The sequence below is a fragment of the Maniola hyperantus genome, chromosome 13 (genome assembly GCF_902806685.2).
Source record: "Maniola hyperantus chromosome 13, iAphHyp1.2, whole genome shotgun sequence".
NCBI classification, from domain to species: Eukaryota; Metazoa; Arthropoda; class Insecta; order Lepidoptera; family Nymphalidae; genus Maniola; species Maniola hyperantus.
The window spans coordinates 13137212-13155141 of record NC_048548.1 but is presented as its reverse complement, the minus strand read 5'-3'; the positions used below and the strand labels follow the sequence as shown (position 1 = coordinate 13155141).

Below are 17930 nucleotides of genomic sequence, written 5' to 3'. Positions count from 1 at the left end.
GCAGCTTCCACCTGAAGTGTTCAACCAAATTACTTCTAATGAACGTCTCTACAACATCATTCTACAGAATTATCCTTCCTTACTACTTCTAAAAAGCAGTTCAGAAACAAAGCTACCAACTGATTCAAATAAAAAAGCAAAACTCAAAAAGAAACAAAAGAAGGATTTTGATAAGAAGCTAGAAGTGGTTAAAGAGAAACTACTACAGCCGATTCCAGAACATCGTACAGCTGTTATCACTCCTAAACAAGCACGCCAGGATTGGTTCTCCAGACAGATTCAAACGGATCATAATTATCTAAAGGGCATACGAGTCCATCGAAACTCTATTATGCATCGTGGTGCTATGATGAACATTGCCAAGTATAAGTTGCGTGCATCGTCATGTCCTGACATCTATAAAAACTCCATGTGGTCTGTGGAAGATCCGGTAGAAGAGGTAACTTGAAACATTTAAACCTAATTCCTAATTTACAAAGAGTATACATAATTATGTAGGTATATTTTAATGTATAAAACGGGTACATACCACGATTAATTTTTGTTTTTATTTGTCGATATTCGACGTCAACCCAATTGCAAATTGTAATCCAGTATCCAGTGTAAAAGTGGAATCCAGTGGTAGAATTATGCAAACCAGGACAGGATCGTACGACATCGAAAGTTAATAGTGACGTTGTGAGTGTATTTTGCCGGACAGCTTGTAAAGTTCCAGCGAAAAGAACAAGAAAGAGGGTAGTTCGCTACTGCCCTTGACAGCTCGAACTTTATCTCTCGCAGCTCCGCAGTCCCGTCGTGACCACGACCCGTGCAATTGGGTTGAAATATCGACAAATAAAAACTAAACTAAAATTAATCATGGTATGTACCAGTTTTATACATTAAAGTATGCCGTTAAACCACGAAATAAGCTTAAAATCATTAGATTATGTAGGTACTTTGTATAAAAGTATTTTATTTTCAGACTTGTGGAAAAAAATTCATCCGTTTGATAAACAAGACATTCGACTTCAATATGTTCACTGAGTTTCACTTCCTCATGATGAATTTATCCACGTTGGTTTTGTTCATTTGGTTCATCGTACCCTATTTCTACATATCTCCATTCATGGTAGAAAATGGATACTCTGAAACTCAAGGATCTCTCATGTTGGGCATATTTGGCGTGGCGACTATCATTGGTATTGTAAGTACCTATGCTTTTTGACTTGTTAATTTTAAAGAACGATATCTTATTAGTTATTACTCTATGCGAACTCATTGATAACGTGCAAGTTGCAACATCTAATATTATGGTAAGATTCTGGGATTTATAAGAGCGAACCTATCAAAATTCTAATTGTGACATTTACTTGTACCTGTTCTTAGATTTAAATAAATATCTACAAGAATCAACACTAACGAATTGTCTAATATCAGCAGATAATCTCATATTTTATTACATCTGACAGTGCCATAACGTTATTTCAAGTTATCTGCACTACAAATGCAGTCGCTGATTAGTCGCTTACATTATCATTATTAGGTACCATAAGAAGTACTACAACGAAAACATTGGTAAGATCTAATCTTATCTATCAATGCAGCAAAGCAAACATGGTCTAAGTCTTATTTGCTCTTAATTTCAATCTGGTTTCGTATGCCAAGGACAACTTACGCATTAAAATATTAAAAATGTTTTAAATATGCTAGAATTGATGAATTATTACTGTAGGCAATATTGTATAATTGACCAGCTCTTTCTTTATCTCGTCGTTTGAATAGGCTACTTGACAATTTTTTTAAGTTGGTCTTAAATGGTTAATATTTGTCCTATTATATCAAAAAAATTAACACTATATTTTTTTGCGCCCTAAAAACCGTATACAGTATAACAGTATAACCCTGTGGTTATACTGTTGTTTACAAATGCATGACGTCAGAGCACAGATAATCTATCAGGTGAAAACACTATCGGCCAAACATGGCCGACAGTGTTTTCACCTGTCTAAGAAAAATATTTTTTTAAATTAAAGTTTTACGGTTTTTAGGGCGCAAAAAAATATAGTGTTAATTTTTTTGATATAATAGGACAAATATTAACCATTTAAGACCAACTTAAAAAAATTGTCAAGTAGCCTATTATGATTTCAACGAATTTTTTTTGTACACTACCTTTAAATTATATTCATTTTAAAGCTTTATTATACAGGGTTTAAAAAGAACGCTAGCAAAAACTTAGTGTTATTGTTATACTACCTAAACACAATCCAATACTAATAAACATTTGCCTTATTTTGTAGTTTTAGTGATTTAGTATCTTTCAAACCCACGCAAAACTCGGGTTAATGCCCCGTCTACAACGCGGTATTGACTCCGAATGGCCTAATTACGTAACGTCCGTTGAACTCTAGCGTTAGTCAGATGTTTGATTTGCAAAATATCGTGAACTTTTACAAAATATAGAGTTTGTTTTTTTATAAATTTTTCTCGTTTTTTTGTGTTATCATACCAGTAATCATCAGTACTATCACCTGTCTTCATTTTTGCTAGCATTCTGATTACACATTGTATAATTTTCGGAAATGTATATCGTTCTTCTTTTGTCTTGAGTTCTTTTTTCACACTTAAACTTTATTCATATTATTAAAATTTCAGGTGGGGCTTGGATGGATCGGGGATCTGCCATGGGTCAATATAACTAAAACATACGCCGCGTGTCTGATAGCATGCGGCGGTACAATCATCCTCTTCCCCATTCTGATTCGCACTGTAGACTCCAAGGAGACCTACAGTTTTTACATCTTAGCCATAAACTCAATGGTATTCGGTCTAACGTTCTCCAGTTCATATTCTTACACTCCAAGTATATTGGTGGAGTTGATTGCTTTGGAACGATTTACGATGGCTTATGGATTGGTTTTGCTGAGTCAAGGAGTCGGACATTTGATTGGACCGCCTATAGCTGGTGAGTTAATGTTTTTTTTTATCATATTTCGCAAAGCGGAAAACATCTTATTTTCGAGTTTAGTACAAATAATTAGTGTTTTCAACTTTCAAAGTAAGATTACTAAGTATACCAAGTTGGGGTATCATATTACCTGTACATTCTAAAAGAAATTTTTAATTGTTTTTGTGCATAATAGTTTTTGATTTATCGTGTAAAATGTCGAAAAAATATAACTGTGGTACAGAACCCTCGGTGCGCGAGTCTGACTCGCACATGGCCGGTTTTTATAAAGTTAATGTTAGGTTCGATAAAAATACACAGTCTATATACTATATCACTAGATGCGATAAACTATTTCTGAGAAAATTACACCAGTCATTCTCCTTACTAAATCATTAATCACCGATATCAGTTCTTCTTTCTTTCTTTCTTCTATGCGCACATGTAAGCACAAATATCAGAATTTTAATAAATGTTTACATTTTAGTGTTTTTAAACTATCGTGAGTGATTTTCATTATAATATATATAGTATATTTCTACGGCTATACTCCCGTATCCAGTCGACGTTAGCCCGACTAGTTTCGAACCCATACGGGGTCCTTTATCAAGGGGGTCAGTTGTCAGTTGTGATACACACGCACAGTCTTAAGCGCAACGCGTGCGCGAACTGACCCCCTTGATAAAGGACCCCGTATGGGTTCGAAACTAGTCGGGCTAATCTCGACTGGATACGTGAGTATAGCCGTAGAAATATACTATAGTATAATGATTATATTTCTGTTATCGTCATTGTTATCTATCATGTAAACTTTTTTAGGTATTTGTTAAAATCAATGTTATTGGTAATTAATCTGGATTTTTCAATCAATCATTATTTTAATCTACAATATGTCTTACGGCTTAAACGATAATAAAACGATTTTTATGATGCCAAGCATGTCTATTTATTTGAAACAACGAACCAGCTTACTTTGCCTAAATCCGCAAAAAAAGATAATAGTTATCTAGATCTAGGCAGTGTTCTGCGATTGCGAAGGTTTCTAATAAATATTTATACGAATAATTAACTTTTCTTTACTTTCGTTTCTTATTTGGCATGGATAAAAAAACCAGGCAAGTGCGAAGTCGTATTTTTTCGACATTTTATACGATAAATCAAAAACTATTATGTACTAGCTGACCCGCCCCGGCTTCGCTCGGGTGGAGTTTAGAAAACTGAGGGGGAGGTTGAATTAAATTTTTCTCCCCGTAAGAACCATCCCCGTACTTCAAGGAATATTATGAAAAAAGAGTTAGCGAAATCAGTTCAGCGGTTCTCGAGATTTGCGATGACCAACACATTTGGTGATTCATTTTTAAATATTTTAGAAAATGTGCAAGTAAAGCCCTTTCATATTATGATAGGTATCACTTGGTATAGTAATCTTACTTTGAAAGTTGAAACTAATTATTGTTCATAAACACATTTTAATTTTTTTTCTGCGATGTAACCACAAATTCAGTTTTCGGATTTTTCCCTAACATGTGCTTTAAGATCTACCTACCTGCCAAATTTCATTATTCTAGTTCAACGGGAAGTAGGTACCTACCATCTAGGTTTCTTGACAGACAGACAACAAAATGATCCTATAAGGGTTCCTTTTCTCCTTTTGAGCTACGGAACCCTAAAAATTGATAAATAACTGTCCTCTACAACATATATTATTTCTTTAAATACGTAGACCCTGGTTAAGAAAGTCCTCATAAATTCCGCCAGATCGATGCTAAAGAGAGTATCTAAAATATGTTTATCAATATTTTCAGGAGCTCTAAAAGACGGAACTAAACATTGGGACGCGGCGTTCTACGTGGCTGGCATATGGGTGATCGTTTCGGGCTTCCTAGTAGCTGTTATTCCGTTCACTAAGAATTTCCGTATAATCGGAAACGCTCCTTTGGCTAAAGACGTGGCGGTCGAACCTGATCCAGGAGTGAGAATTATCATTGCACATTAAAAAAGTCATATTATTATATGACTCCTACTAACAACAGTCTACACGTGCAAGCAATCACAATTTGTAAACAAAAGAACGGATTCCTTAGAAAGTTCGGTATTAATGATAGTCAAGTTGATAACGTGCTAGGATAACAAAGCGACAAAAGAACGTACACAGCTGTTTAATTGTTATCGTTATTGAGAGTGGGTCTAATGCTATATAGAGTTCATTGTATGGAAGACGAGCTAAACCAACGAAAGCCGTGTGATTTCGACGCTTTAGGGAGTTTGTCGTTAAATCGAGTGACGTTACATGGAGTTTACACTGTAGTTCAAACTTTGATTTTGTGGCGTAAATTAATATTATTTAAAATAAATCCGCGTGTACCTACGCCTTTAGCATTGTGCTCATTTTATTATCATACCGCATACTTTTTACTGTGACATAAAAAAAGAAATAGATTTCAGAGTAAATAAAATACCTATTGTAAAAAAATAATATTATAAGAACTTCAGGAGCCAGTTTATTTTGAGAAAACGTTTATGCAATTTTTTTTAGGTATGTACTTAGTATTTTATTTTACTTCAGTGATATAAAATGAGCTGATTAGTTTTAATTCCTTTTTAAGAAATTATAATGACATCATAGACGATTGACATATTTACTCACATAATAATATGTTTTAAAGTTATACCTATATGTAATACCTAGTTTAAAAACGAGTGAACTGTAGCAAAATAAATATTTTAGGTATTTTTTTAATAATTATATTTGTAGTAAGTGTGTACTTATGTTTTGTCTTTAATTTAAATTTGTTGTATAATCGATATCTTGAAATATTTTTGCACTTTGTAGCTTTAATTTGCTTTTATATAAGAAAATAATATAGTTAGGTACGCTGAACTTACAGTTAGAAGAAGTTTGCACGATGCTAAGGTTTCCTTAAACTACCTACAAAATACTAGAAAATGTTGTAGGTAGGTATGTCTATTTTCTAATAAGTTTTCTAAAACGAGGTTTTGCTGTGGAACTTGTCTAGTGAGTGCTTGGACGATTTATAGGTTAAATCGTCCAAGAGTGAGTGCGGATGTTTTTTTTTAATTTATTGATGAGGTATGCTAAAAAGGCTTTTAAAATGAGAGATTTTTGATAGTTTATCTGTTCGTGATATATAAAACCGGAAGTCTTGATTTAATTTGTTTATAAATTTACAGGTCAATACAACAAAAAAAAAACTATACTAAGTCTTGATACCTTACCAATTATTTGTTGTGTCTATAAAACTTACCTGAATTGAAGCTGTGCGTAATCTCTGCCCACCTTTATAAAAAATATTGGAGTAGATTTTATAATAGTAACATATTTTGTAAAAAAAAATGAATTGATGTACTTTCAAGGTATTGTAGTTTGTAAGTTTTCGAATATACTTACCTACTTGCTTACTTAGTATTTTGTATTAATTATACATAATATACCTACAATTATTTAATTAAGAATTATTTCATTAAAGTTTGGTATATCCATGGTATTTCATTTGTGTTGTTTTTTAAAATTCAGTAGCTATAAGTCCCGCAAATTGCTATTGCGCTTGAACCATGACTCATTATCATCGAAATGACGTCAGCCGAAATAAAAATATACCATCAGCTCGAAACCAGTCTAGTGCTGACGTCACTAAAATGGCGGCCACGCGCATTCGCAATTTGCGGTACTTATACCTGTCGGCCTGTCGGATGTCCGTGTATATGTCTGTCTGTCTGTTAAGTTTTCATGGATCATTCGATGAACTGGTTTAAACGAAAGTACCTACAGAGATGACATAGGCTAGTTTCGTTCCTGAAAATCCACACGGGCGTCATTTAGTCATGATCATCATGATCAACCCATCACCGGCTCACTACAGAGCACGGGTCTCCTCTCGGAGTGAGAAGGGTTTTGGCTATAGTCTACCACGCTGGCCATGTGCGGATTGGTGGACATCACACACCTTTGAGAACATTATGGAGAACTCTCAGGCATGCAGGTTTCCTCACGATGTTTTCCTTCACCGTTAAAGTAGGTAAGTGATATTTAATGAATTAAAACGCACATAATTCCGAAAAGTTAAAGGTGCGTGTCCGGGATTTTATCATAGAGTATTTTATCATCTATGATATTATTCTTGGCTTGCCACAGCTGTCATATTGACAGTTATGTCAATTGACTTTGACATTCGCTAAATCGATCACTCAAAGCACTCAAAGTTTTTGTTGTTATCTTCTTTATCACTAATATCTTCAAGGTATTTCTGAATATCTACAAAATACTCATTCCCTTCCGGTTAATAAGTTGCAAAATTAACAAGAAATCTTAAGGCGGAGTGCACAGAGTACATTACGGAGTGTCCTGCTGCCATTTCCGCTGAGTGTGCTTTCTATTTTATTTAAATTTCAGTGCTGTTTTGTGCCGGTGCGACTTCAAATTAAAATGCATAAGTAAGTGATATTTTATCAAATGTTTGCTCGTTGTTTGGCCCGTATTATTTCGAAAGTCAGTATCCCTTTCTAGGAGATGCTTACTTTGTTTCCTTTCAAGCTGATAAACGGAGGAGATACTTAGAATCTGTCTAAAAAAATATTAAGTATCTTCAGCCCAATAATTCACCTATGGACTTAAAGATTTTATTTTAGTATTAATACACTATAACGTTACATCATTTGCAGGATAGTCCACTTGGATTTGAAAGGTGCACCTTTGAAGTTGCCATTTTTAGAACAGGTAATTAGGATTAGGTACCCATCTAAGTAATTTGTCATAATATTAATTCATTCTTTGGGAAAGATTTGTATTCTCCTTCATTGGCCACAATCTGGGGTTGATACTTAAATCTACTGTCTATATGTCAATTTTCTTATTTTATATCTTTTCAGTGATTTTCCTAAAGTTTTTAAGTGTAAAATCTTGTTCCTCATCTACCCTATCGTCTGTATTAACATCTATCGATGTTACAAAATCACAGGGTCAGGATATAATATCCGTAGTTAAAGAAGCTTTGCTTGAAAAAAAAAATATTAGCCAGCTTTTGACTAAAAGCTGACATATATATATACCTACAGTATTTTTGTAGGTACTCAAATACATCAAGAAATGCGGTGCTACAGGCATACTCATAGAATGGGAAGACTCATTCCCCTATAGAGGAGAAATAGTAGATATTGGTAGCAATGCTGATGCAAGCGGTGATGGAATGTATTCCATTGAAGAAGTGAGGTATATTTTTCAGTGTGCAAAGGAAAATGAGCTCGAAGTGGTAGGTATTAGATATGATATTTAATTGTATTATAATTTGACTTGACCCAATGTTATGAAGAGACACAAATGACTGTTATATGCATTGTTTGTTTGTTTGTTGTACAAAAAAATGGGAAAAAAATGTGTTCCGCCTGACAGTTGATTAAATTTTTTTAAATTTTTCTCTCCGTAAGAACCATCCTTGTACTCCAAGGAATATTATAAAAAAAGAATTAGCGAAATTGGTTCAGCTGTTCTCGAGATTTGCGATGAGCAACAAATTTAGTGACTCAATTTTTATATTATAGATTTATGTATATTTATGTATTTTGGAAGACCCTCTATTTAATAATCACTGAGAAATAATTTATTTTTGATGTAGTCTAATACCCAATTGACCGGTTTTTATTTTAATTTTCAGATTCAATTAGTTCAGACCATAGGGCACATGGAGTTTGTCCTCAAACACCCAGTGTACAGGAAGCTACAAGAGAAACCCAGGACCCCCGCAGTGCTATGTCCTTCACAGCAGAACAGCCAGGGTCTGGTCCGTGCAATGGTGCAACAGGTGTTAAATGTTCAGCCAGATGCTAAATACTTTCATATTGGGGCTGATGAAGTAAGTAACTTGCCAATTTTTAACTGACTTCTAAAAAGGAGGTGGTTCTCAATTCGGCCCGTCTTTTAAGGTTCCGTATCTCAAAATGAAAAATGGAACCCTTATAGAATCACTTTGTTGTCTGTCTATCTGTCTGTCTGTCTGTCTGTTGACCTAAAATCATGAAATTTGGCAGGTAAGTAGGTCTCATAGCAGACATAAGGAGAAAAATCTGAAAACTGTGAATTTGTGGTTACATCACACAAAAAAAATTAAATTGTGGTTATAAACTAATAATTAGTATTTTCAATTTTCAAAGTAAGATAACTATATCAAGTGGGATATCATATGAAAGGTCTTCACCTGTGCATTCTAAAACAGATTTTTATATATTTTTATGTATCATAGTTTTTGAATTATCATGCAAAATGTCGAAAAAATACGACTGTAGTACGGAACCCTCATTGCGCGAGTCTGACTCGCACTTTTTTTAATATGTTATGACATTTTATTGATTGCAAGCTGTATAAGGCTAGTAAATTCATTTTTTGATAATGTTTAATAACTTAATTTTTGATCTCTCTTAAAATATTTGCACACTATAAATTTAGTCGAATGTTATGGGCTCTTCATATTGTCCTTGTAGTGAGCTTATGCTCGCGACTTCGTCCGCGTGGACTACACAAATTTCAAACCCCTATTTTACCCTCTTAGCAGTTGAATTTTCAAAAATCCTTTCTTAACGGATGCCTACGTCATAATAGCTATTTTCATATCAAATTTCAGCCCGATCCGTCCAGTAGTTTGAGCTGTGCGTTGATAGATCAGTCAGTCAGTCCTTTTTATATATTTAGACTTCCAATTTTTGTACCAACGTTCTTGCAAATAAATTATATCTCTATTTAACTATTATTTTGTTTTTGTTGCTAGGTGTGGCACACAGCATTCTGCATTCAATGCCAGTATAGAGCAGTATCGAGTAAATTCGGTAAACTGTGCTTATACTTGGAGCACATACGAGATCTAGCCTTGTTCATAAAGCAGCAGCGACCGGATCTGACTGTTCTACTGTGGGACGACATGATGCGGTCTACTCCTGCTGAAGTATTGCAATGTAAGTGTCATCACTCATCGTCATCATGATCAACCCATCGGACATTCACTACAGAGTGAGAATGGTTTGGCCATAGTCTACCAGGCTGGTCATGTGCAGATTGATAGACTTTACCTTTGAGAACATTATGGAGAACTCTTAGGCACGCGGGTTTCCTCGCGATGTTTTCCTTCACCGTTAAAGCAAGTGATATTTAATTCCTCCATCTTAGGCTGCATCATCACTTGCCACCAGGTCTGATTGCAGCAAAGCGCTAGTCTATAACTTTTTATTAAAAAGGTCGAAATATTGATAATAATTGAAAAAAGAAGATTTTACCCTAGATATACATTTGCTATTTCGCAGATTATAAATTAGGGGAGCTAGTGCAACCAGTGGTGTGGGACTACAACGTAAAGCCTCACTTCCACATCAGCCCGCAGCTGTGGGAGAACTATAGGATGCTATTTCCCAGCGTATGGGTCGGCAGTGCTTTTAAAGGCGCTAATGGCAGTTGCAAGGTAAGTTTAAATAACATAGCTCCTATGCCACACACAAGCCCGGCTTAGAGCTATTTTTAGGGTTTCATACCCGAGACCCTATTGCCAAGAGTCCGCTGTCCGTCCGTCCGTCTGTCAGTGGCATTTGAAAATGAATGAATCACCGAACAAATAATTCGGTTCGAAGGACCATTTCGGTTCCGGTATGATGCTGTGTAGAAACCGATCATGGGTATAAGTTTAATGAAACTGCCATGCCCCTTCCAAAGCCTACTTTGTATCAGAATAAAGAAGTCACTTATTATTATTTGTTTGGAGGCAGGTCTACCCGAATGAGAATAGGTACATGAGCAATCAGGAGGCGTGGATAGATGAAGTCAACAATAACAGGCACAAGGTTGACTTTGTGGGCGTCATACTGACCGGTTGGTCAAGGTAAGCACACCAGTTTCTATCGTTATGTGCAGTAAGAAAAATATTTTTGTTTTCCACTAAATCCTAGTAGAATTTAGAAAAAATCCCACTTCTATTAAAAAAAATTGCACTACAAAAAATTAAAATATTGTTTGAGGGAGCGTCGCGCGTCGATATTAACGCAGGCCATAGCTCCCTGGGTGCCATTGTGGGGCAATGCCCTACCTTAAAATACCAAATGCCAAATGCCCTACCTTAAAATGCAATCAATTAACTAGCTAAGTGAACTGTTTGTTCATAGTATAATTTTATGATGGGAAAAAAATACTTAGTACATTGAAAAAAGTACTAGGTTAATAGCGAACCCAGTTACATCTCAACAATTCCGAATTAACAGCGACTAACGATTTGTCAGAATCATCAAAAAAATCGGTATTTCTGTTCCAAAATTCATCAAAATCGGTTTAACGGATGGGCCTGATAAAATATCAAGATCACCTTCAATATTGGTCCTGATGAAATGTGGAACCCTATAAATGACTTGTTTAATTTTTAAGAGGTGGATAGTTTGTTCTGCATTTAATAGCATATTATTATGATTGACATGATTTTTGCTGATTTATATATTAAAATTTTCTATTTTCTGTATTGATTACTTAAATTATAATGTACTATATCTTAATATTGCACGCCATTGTATGGCAGATTGTGTCATGTACCTACTTAATAATTTATGTAACATTTTTACACTGACAATTATGCAATAAATGAATTATTATTATATCAATAGTTTGTGGTGTAGGTACGACCATTTCGCGACGCTGTGTGAACTGCTCGTGGTGTCTATGGGCTGCTTGAGGGAGTGTTTACGATTGTGGAACAAGTATTTGGACACCAACTATACTACTCAAGTCAATGGTAATTATACATATCCATACTAATATAATTATAATTAGTAATTACCTAATTTTATAGTCTCAATAGGTATCTTTTCTCGTATTAAAGCAATGATGGTACCACATACGAGAAAAGGTATTGAGACTATAAAATTAGGTAGTTACATCTGTGGCAGCACAGAACACCCCCAGGCAAAACTTTTATAAAATGTTAGGTTTATCAAATTGGAATGACGACTTATAAAAGTCAATAGCCTCTTAAAAGAGCCTCAATAGCTCAACCGGTATAGGAGTGGACTGAAAACCGAAAGGTCGACGGTTCAAACCCCGCCCGTTGCACTATTGTCGTACCTACTCCTAGCACAAGCCTGACGCTTAATTGGAGAGGAAAGGGGAATATTAGTCATTTAACATGGCTAAAATTCTTTAAAAAAAAACCTATTATATATTTTAAAAAAATATATTATAAATGCGAAAGTGTCTGTCTGTCTGTCTGCTAGCTTTTCACAGTCCAACAGTTTAACCGATTTTGATGAAATTTGGTACAGAGCTAGCTTACATCCCGGGGAAGGACATAGGCTACTTTATCCTGGAAAATTAAATAGTTCCCACGGGAAAACCTAAATCCACGCAGATGAAGTCGCGAGCATCATCTAGTATGTATATATGAAAGGAAAAGTTGATTGACTGACTGACCTTTCACCGCAATGCTCTAACTACTGGACGGATCTGGCTAAAAGTTGGCATGCAGTTAGCTATAATGACGTAAACATCTGCTAAGAAAGGATTATTAAAAAATTCATCACCTAGGGGATAAAATAGGGGTTTGAAATGTGCGTAGTGTACGTGGACGAAGTCGCGAGCATGAGCTAGTATATTAATAAATTTTTTATTGGTAGTTTGAATGATTGTAGAACCAACCACGGTGACGGAAGCAGACGTCACGCCGGGACACGAGTTGGTACAACACATGCAGTGCTTCGAAATGTTCCGGGAACGCTCCGAAAAGCTAATACAAAGTGATATGTAAGCATTATTTCTATACACAATTGCTCGTAAAGGGCCTCGTATTATATCGTTGACAAAACTTTATAATTCAATTCATTGGAGAGGAAAAGGGGATATTAGTCATTTAACATGGCTAATATTATTTAAAAAAAAAAAAATTAGACTCATTAGTCTGCGGCCCAGTTAGGTGCGGGTGCGATGCCATTCAAAAAATTCAAAAATATTTATTTCGGTACTAGCTGATGCCCGCGACAACATCCGCGTGGATTTATATTTTTCAAAATCCCGCGGGAACTTTTTGATTTTCTGGGCTAAAAAGTAGCTTATGTGTTAATCCAGGATATAATCTATCTCCATTCCAAATTTCATCCAAATCCGTTCAGCCGTTTTTGCCTGATTGAGTAACAAACATCCAAACATTCACACTTTGACATTTATAATATTATTAGGATTAGGATTAGGATAACAATTTTACATACAAGTCAGTGCGTACACTTATTGTATCAAATCTTCCGTTTCATAATAATTTATACCATACTCCCCATGCCGTTCGGCACCCGCTTTCTATTAAGATTTATTTATTTTATTTTTTATTTTTTACATCTTGTTAGAACGGCAGTGCCACTTACACTAACTAGATAATTAATAATAAATTTAAATACAAATAAAGGTACCAGAAAATAGACATAAAATACAAAACGATAAAAAATCAAAGGATTTTTATTAAGATGCGTCCGCGCGTCTCCTTCGTCTTCCTTCCAATTTCTTGTAAATATTAAGAGTTTGTTCTACACGCTGGCCACCCCGCAGCACACACCCGCTCCCACCTGAGCCGCAGACTTATCGTTTTGTACTCATTTTATTTATTTATTTTTTATTTGTACCAAAAACATTTACAATAAAGAGAGTAAAAGTGGTTAAAGTACAATACAGATTAGTTTTTTTTTTTTTTAAAGAATATTAGCCATTTTAAATGACTAATATTCCCCTTTCCTCTCCAATTAAGCGTCAAGCTTGTGCTAGGAGTAGGTACGACAATAGTGCAACGGGCGGGGTTTGAACCGTCGACCTTTCGGTTTTCAGTCCACTCCTATACCGGTTGAGCTATTGAGGCTCTATTATTATTTGATGATATATTTATTGGATATTGGATATTATTACATATTAAATTACATATAAAATACAGATAAAAAACAAGTAATAATTAAGTAGACCTAGGTCTAGTAGACGTATGAATGGGCAACCCCTGCACTAGTAAACACTGTATTACAGTGGGTTGCCTTCTCCATTTCTAAAAACTTGAATAAATGTTATTACAATTTGGTGCTCTAAGGTCGGACATGTTATACCGGTGTCTATTACAAGTGATAGTATAGATAGTATGTATGTTTATTCTATTTATTTATGTCTGTTTTGTTTTGAGACTGGCCACGTGGATGAACCCGTGGCAAGTGGAGCACGGATACACGTGCCCCGCGCAGCTCGAGATCATCGCCAACGAGTCCGTCATGTAAGTATAACGTACACAATGAGACTTTTTTTTTTTTTTTTTATTAGTCCACAAAACTGACTACAATTATTGTATGATAACAAGTTAATAGATATACAGAAATATTAGTTGTTAATTGTGTCTACTAGATGTGGACGTGGCATGCGTTTAGGTGGTACAATAACTACAGCGCAACAAACACACTTATCAAAACAAACTAAACAAGAACAAAACTTGTACAAATAGTTTGTAACAAACAAAAAGAAAAAAAAGGTTAAATTACAACTAACAATTCACAGATTTCCTAACTTACTAACTTATCAAGGTACTTAATTTTCGCTAGGTACTTATTCTTCGCGTATTCTATCGCCTTTGAAACAGCGAGAGGTCTGACGAATTGTTTGACTTTATTCCACCTTCCTTTTTCTAAAACTGCACTGCACTCCACCGGCGTACATGCAAATTGTGGAATCACCTTCCTTCGACGGTGTTCCAGCAGTCAAAACATTTTTTTGTCCACATCGATCTTTTATAGACTGTCTCCATGAACCGTGCCAGGAAAACCATATTTATACCACCAACACCAGGAGACGCGGGTTCGATTCCTGCCGGTCCGCAATTTTTGATATGTATTTAAAACTGAGGATGCCCGCGACTTCGTCCGCGTGGATTGAGGTTTATAAAAATCCCGTGGGAACTCGTTAATTTTCCGGGATAAAAAGTAGCCTATGTCCTTCCCTGTTCCTAACTTTCTTTCCTTCCTGTAAACTAACTCTGTACCAAATTTCATCAAAATCGGTTGAACGGTTGGGCCGTGAAAAGCAAGCAGACAGACAGACAGACACACTTTCGCATTTATAATATTAAGTATGGATTATGATAGAAAATACTTTACATTTTTTTTCACAGGCTAATAAGGCAGTTAACAGCGCTGCGAGAGATATTCGTCCGCCAGCTAGCGGCCATCACGGGGGTGAGGAGCACGAAGGAGTGGCTCGGCACCTTCATCGCGCCGTTACTGAACAAACTGACAGACATACAGGACGTGGCGATCACGCGGTACAACCTCGACGCCAGTGTGAGACCCATCTAATAGGGTACAGTTACATTATAGGGTACAGTTACATTATAGGGTACAGTTACATTATAGGGTACAGTTGCATTATAGGGTACAGTTACATTATAGGGTACAGTTACATTGTAGGGTAGGTACAGTTACATTATAGGGTACAGTTACATTATAGGGTACAGTCACATTATAGGGTACAGTTACATTATATGGTACAGTTACACTATATTTAGTCAATAAAATCATGTATAAAAACTAAAAACTAGCCAAAGATATTTTTGATGTACGTATTTCACCTTTTTATGCACCTATGATTGTATCCTAAATACTAATGTAAACATTTCTTGTAATAGTTAAGTGAGTAGTTAGGGTAACTGTCACCTGAATCGAAGCGGAGCGGAGCGGATTTATCAATCAGATTATTGAAAAATCATGTGATAATTATTTTATCATGTCAATATTATTATAAAATGTAGAAATGTGTTTGTTTGTTGGTTTGCTGGTTAATTGGTTTGTTAGTTTGTCCTCCAATCACATTGCAACGGAGCAACAGATTGACGTGATTTTTTGCATACATGGCGCCGATGTACCGTCATCCGTGAGAATACCAGCGATTATATATGACACTAGCTTATGCTCGCGACTTCGTCCGCGTGGACTACACACATTTCAAACCCCTATTTCACCCCCTTAGGGGTTGAATTTTCAAAAATCCTTTCTTAGCGAATGCCTATGTTATAATAGCTAACTGCATGCCAAATTTCAGCCCGATCCATCTAGTAGTTTGAGCTGTGCGTTAATAGATCAGTCACTCAGTCAGTCACCTTTTCATTTTATATATTTCATTTTAGATATGTCATAAGCTTCCATATAAAACAAAAGGAACGTATTTTCACGGACTCAGATCGTTTGAGTGCGTAACCGCCGTTAGGGTGGTATTTCAAGAATAGAATAGAATATGACTTTTATTCATATAAACTTTTTACAAGTGCTTATGAATATTCAGGAAGTTTTGATTTACCACTGGTTCGGAATGATGTTCCTACCGAGGAGAGCCAGCAAGAAACTCGGCGGTTGCTCCTTTTAATTTTTCAATTTACAAGTTTTTCAAGTTTTAATTCCAAACTGTAATATCTCCGAATTAATTCTATGAATCCTATTTATTTCAAGTCTGACTAGTTGCGAATAAACCGTAAGTGAAAACTTGTAGGTTATCTACGGAATATCTATCTATATTATACATAGTCATTGTTATAATGTATTACTTATTGAAATAAATCATTTTACTAAACAAGGAGGAATTTTATTTCAATTTGGCTATGATGGCCTAGTACCTATTTAGATTTAAGGCAATAGGGAACATGCGATATTTTTAATTTTATAATATTAACTATATTTGTAATATTAACTAAAACAAAAACGTTGCAAGAGCTGCGGGGAAGCGCATTCCAGCGAGGTGCTCAGATATTTCCGACGAGTTGTAAATCTGTACACATATTCCTAAAAAGCAAGTAACCGCAAAAAATTGTTTTTGGGGAAAAAAGAGGAATTTAAAAAATCTTGGTTGGGGCTCACTTTTGCCGTTGAGCTTTCCCATGTGGGGAAAAGTTGGCGAATCGTGACAAACGGGGCGACCAACCAAACGCGTCTCCTAAAGTAACCTTAGGGTGTATTTCCACTGAAACGGACTCGTATTATCGACCAGTCAGATTAGTGAGGAATGACCAGATAAAATTATCACATCTAATAATAAAGACTATTGAAAACGTCTCCACTTCGTTCTGCTTCAGTGAAAACGCACCATTAAAATCAATCTGACCAAGGTCTTAGCTGAAGTAGGTAATTTTTAGGGTTCCGTACCTCAAAAGAAAAAACGGAATCCTTATGGGATCACTTTGTTGTCTGTCTGTCTGTGTGTCTGTCAAGAAACCTACAGGGTACTTCCCGTTGACCTAGAATCATGAAATTTGGCAGGTAGGTGGGTCTTATAGCTGGCATTAGGGGGAAAATCTGAAAACCGTGAATTTGTGGTTACATCACACAAAAGATAATAATTTGTGGTCATAAACTAATAATTAGTATTTTCAATTTTCGAAGTAAGATAACTATATCAAGTGCGGTATGATATGAAAGGGATTCTAAAACAGATTTTTATTTATTTTTTTGATTTATCGTGCAAAATGTCGAAAAATGCGACTGTACTACGGAACCCTCGGTGCGCGAGCCTGACTCGCACTTGGCCGGTTTTTGGTAGAAAATTGTAATGTAGCTATGCTACTTCCATTTAAAACCCCACCTGACTCACCCTACCCCCCATTCAGCCCAATTTCTCATACTTAATTAAATGTAATCCAGTTAATTTGCTCTTTGATAACAAAACTCGTTAAGAAGAAAGTGTTAAGTCAGCAATTATCACTTTAGACAGGAGGAGCCCGCGGGAGAAGGTGTGAAGTCAATTAAAACTTCTGCGAGCCGACGATTAAGCCGTTAATTACTGACTATACCTACCTAGTTAGTTACAGAAACCGATTATACGACTTTTAGGATTATGTAATAAAAGAAGAAGGGCTGGCTCATTTTTTGCGCAACGGATCAGCCTGGCTGTCCAGCGCGGAAATGCAGCTAGTATTCTTGGCACCATTCCACGTGGGCATGATTTGTATAGTAAATAGATAAGGCTAGCTTT

At 35.7% G+C, this 17930-nt stretch overlaps 2 protein-coding genes across 8 annotated transcripts in view; both read left to right on the top strand.

The window, feature by feature from the left end:
* The window catches only part of LOC117987778 (monocarboxylate transporter 14-like), a 39382-nt gene extending 32942 nt beyond the window's left edge, over window positions 1-6440 (top strand). For all 4 annotated transcript variants that reach the window (XM_034974834.2, XM_069502542.1, XM_069502543.1 and 1 more), the window contains 4 exons: window positions 5-439; window positions 965-1186; window positions 2638-2947; window positions 4735-6440. In XM_034974834.2, the coding sequence (XP_034830725.1) occupies window positions 5-439; window positions 965-1186; window positions 2638-2947; window positions 4735-4925 (1158 nt within the window). In that variant the 3' untranslated portion in view covers window positions 4926-6440. The remainder of the gene's footprint in view (window positions 1-4; window positions 440-964; window positions 1187-2637; window positions 2948-4734) is intronic.
* Window positions 6441-7134: 694 nt separating this feature from the next.
* On the top strand, window positions 7135-16532 carry LOC117987896 (hexosaminidase D-like). Of its 4 annotated transcripts, none has more exons than XR_011237456.1 (12): window positions 7135-7381; window positions 7610-7664; window positions 8014-8196; window positions 8599-8796; window positions 9706-9889; window positions 10235-10389; window positions 10691-10803; window positions 11585-11700; window positions 12593-12704; window positions 14110-14196; window positions 15085-15344; window positions 15402-16532. XR_011237456.1 is itself a non-coding variant. In XM_069502573.1 (12 exons), exons 1-11 carry the CDS (start codon window positions 7374-7376, stop codon window positions 15266-15268), a joined length of 1395 nt encoding a protein of 464 aa, XP_069358674.1. In that variant the 5' UTR covers window positions 7135-7373; the 3' UTR covers window positions 15269-15311; window positions 15344-16532. The 4 variants fall into 4 exon arrangements, 2 of the variants coding, with proteins under 2 accessions (XP_069358674.1, XP_034830853.1); XR_011237457.1 differs by having other exon boundaries at window positions 15385-16532; XM_069502573.1 differs by having other exon boundaries at window positions 15085-15311; window positions 15344-16532.
* Window positions 16533-17930: the final 1398 nt, after the last annotated feature.